The sequence below is a fragment of the Carassius gibelio genome, chromosome B11, assembly GCF_023724105.1.
Source record: "Carassius gibelio isolate Cgi1373 ecotype wild population from Czech Republic chromosome B11, carGib1.2-hapl.c, whole genome shotgun sequence".
Taxonomy (NCBI): Eukaryota; Metazoa; Chordata; class Actinopteri; order Cypriniformes; family Cyprinidae; genus Carassius; species Carassius gibelio.
This window is the reverse complement of record NC_068406.1, coordinates 3,333,741-3,336,740: the sequence shown is the minus strand read 5'-3', so window position 1 is coordinate 3,336,740 and position 3,000 is coordinate 3,333,741. Positions and strand designations below refer to the sequence as shown.

Here is a 3,000-nt window from a genome sequence, read left to right as displayed (position 1 = left end):
GCTCAATTTGGATATAACTTTTGAAATGGAGCTGTGGCAGAAATGGGAGGAATTCAGTTATAAAGTAACTCCACCTTTTATCTAACGCCCAGCATGTGCTGCTCTTTCAGCCTCCCACCCCTAAACAATCTCAGCTCTTTAAAAGCAGCCCATGTTGCATTTTTTGGGCAAATATTATCCAATTACTCTCTTTTTAACACATGTCTCCTGCACATCCATAGTTCTTCCACTGAATATTAAAGAGGGACATCAATAGCAAAAAAGAAGCTGAAGAGAGAAGACCATTCACAGAAATTACAAAAACTGCTGTTTTTGATCTGCTGAGGTTTTCTAAATTGGACAAAGATGGTTGCTTTACATTATTTACTAACACTTATGGTTACCATTCAACTCAGCCTATATGGCTCCAACTCTCTTGTATTAGGCTTAAAGAATATCTGTACATTGTGTAATGGGCCCTCTGGGGAATCCAAGGCCCACAGAGGTGAGCGTTTATCAGGGGAGGAGATCACATCCGTGTTGGCATTAGGTGAACCCTGTGGGGTTTACACTCTACCGTGTGCTCAGGGTCTTCGGTGTATCCCTCCTCTTGGAGAGCAAAGTCCCCTTCAGGCACTGCTTCAGGGACGAGGGGTCTGCAAAAACATCAAAATTACCTTTACTGACATCCATCCACCTACAGGTAAGAAGACTGATCTCTGTGCATCTCTTAAATGGATTTTGTCTGGTTACAATTTGAGTAACTGACTAACCTAAACAAACTAAACCTAAAAGTTGTGCATGTAGATGTATACACTAGAAAGAAAGTAAATACAATTCACATACATTTTTTGATTTTTCACTTGGATGTGTAAAAGGATTTATAATCCACCAACACATTGCTAAAATACTTTTAAATTAGTTTTTGCATGTTTAGAAGGGATAAGAAACCAGCAAACATACTGCAAAATGCTCATCTTGTACAATATAAGGGTATGATATTTTTTCTATTACGGTAAGAATATAGTTAGTATGTTTTCAGATTATCTGTTACTTCATTTTACAGTCCATGTAATTTTTCATCCTTTGTCCTGAATTAATATTTTAAGTACAACCACTTACAGTATCTGCTGTTCAGTTGAACTAAAGCTATACTGCAATCATCTTAAAACTACACATATTATTATTTCAGATTATCGTCCATCAACCAATGAAGACAATTTTGAAAAGGTAAAATTTTTGATTCAGTTAATTACTGCTCTATGTAAATATTTATGTAGTATTCCTGTATAATTGTAGTCACAAAAAAAAAAAAAATTACATTTAGCATACACTTCTATACAAAGCAATTTACAGTGCATTCAGGCTATATATATATTTATTCATTCATTTATATATATATTTTTTTTATTTTTTTATTTTTACCAGTATGTGTGTACCCCAGGAATTGAACCCACAACTTTTTTTGCAGTGCTGACGCAAAGCTCTACCAAAGAGCCACAGGAAAACTTCTATTTATTATGTGTTTTGCTGCTGTTATTTCATCCTGTAGGGGCCTTGTCGCAAACTGCTAAACACAGTCCTCCAAAGTATAGAGCTCACAATTATCCATTCAATTCCGGACATCTACATCCCCAACTGTGACAGACAAGGGTTCTTCAGGAAGAAACAGGTGTGTAGAGTACACAAAATGTTTTGTGGAAACTTCTGTTAAAACAGTTCCCATGGTTCTTGAAGAGTTTTGTAAATCCATTTGTAAATCTGTATGAGGTCATGATGTACATTGTAACAATGTTATCTATTCTCTATAAACAATAATGTAGTTTATACCTTCTTTTTGGACATTCTTAAAAACAGTGTCGGTCATCAAGAGGAATGCAAAGAGGACATTGCTGGTGTGTTGATGAGAAAGGATCAAAAATTTCATCCCGTAAAAGGAGTGATGGAACTATCTCATGTAACAGTGCCTGAAAATTGTGATACAACTTGACATCTGATGTTAATATGGACCTGTTTAGTGGGGACTGAGAGAGAGTCAGCAAAAGAGATGACAGAAAAAAGATAATATTCTCCCTGAGTAAATGTAACTAATGTACTGTCTGATTTGAAATTTATGAACTATGCAGTAAAGACAGTACAGTATTTTATTTTATTTTCAAATTACATATATTTATGTTGCAAACATATTAACTGCTTATGTATTAATATAATTAATTAATATATTAATTGTCCTTTCTTTTTACATATAAACTCAGCAAAATGGAAATATCCTTCTGCATTCAACTGACTTTATTTTCAAAAACTTTCTTAACAGCTTTAAGTACTAGAGTGCTACACATTTTCATGTTCTGCCACTGATTTGCTGGTTTTTGCTGTGAGATGTTACCCCACTGTTACAACACACACCTCCACCAAGACATTTGAAAGTCCTTGAATACATTAATGGGCACACATGGTTGCACATGGTTTGCCACTGCAAGGACCGTCACCTGTTCTATATCCCTGTAGCATTTACTCTTATGTGTCTTACACTACAGACATTGTAGTTTATTTCTCTGGCCACGTCTGTAGCCCTCATGCCCCCCTGCAGCAGGACTCTCTGTGTATTTTGTTTTTATTTTTTTCCCAGAGTCAGTAGAAAGGTTTCTTTACTGTCCTTAAGTTATTGTTACTGTGACCTTGATTGCCTTCAGCCTGTAAACTGTAAGGGTCTTAAGGACTGTTCCACAGGTGCATGTGCAATAATTATTTATATTGTTTATAATGCATTGAACAAGTATGAAACATATTGTTTAAAACCTTTCCAATAAAGATCTGTAAAGCTTATCTTAATTTTGCTAAATTGTTCCTAAAATACCTCAGCCTGCTACACTGAAAAATTGATGTTCCTTTCTCTCTTTCTTACTAACACAAAGTAAACCCTCTTTATGTGTCTCTGTGTATGTGTGTGTAATTGTTTATCCTATACTGTAGGGATCAAAAGTCCAAATGACCAATGGCCTGCAGTCCCCACAAGGGAAA

The 3,000-nt window shown here is 35.5% G+C and overlaps 1 protein-coding gene across 1 annotated transcript; it reads left to right on the top strand.

The window, feature by feature from the left end:
• The first annotated feature begins 206 nt into the window (after window positions 1-206).
• igfbp6a (insulin-like growth factor binding protein 6a) lies at window positions 207-2,784 on the top strand. The gene is made up of 4 exons (XM_052569037.1): window positions 207-682; window positions 1,172-1,209; window positions 1,532-1,651; window positions 1,837-2,784. Exons 1-4 carry the CDS (start codon window positions 346-348, stop codon window positions 1,948-1,950), a joined length of 609 nt encoding a protein of 202 aa, XP_052424997.1. The 5' UTR covers window positions 207-345; the 3' UTR covers window positions 1,951-2,784.
• The last annotated feature ends 216 nt before the right edge of the window (window positions 2,785-3,000 follow it).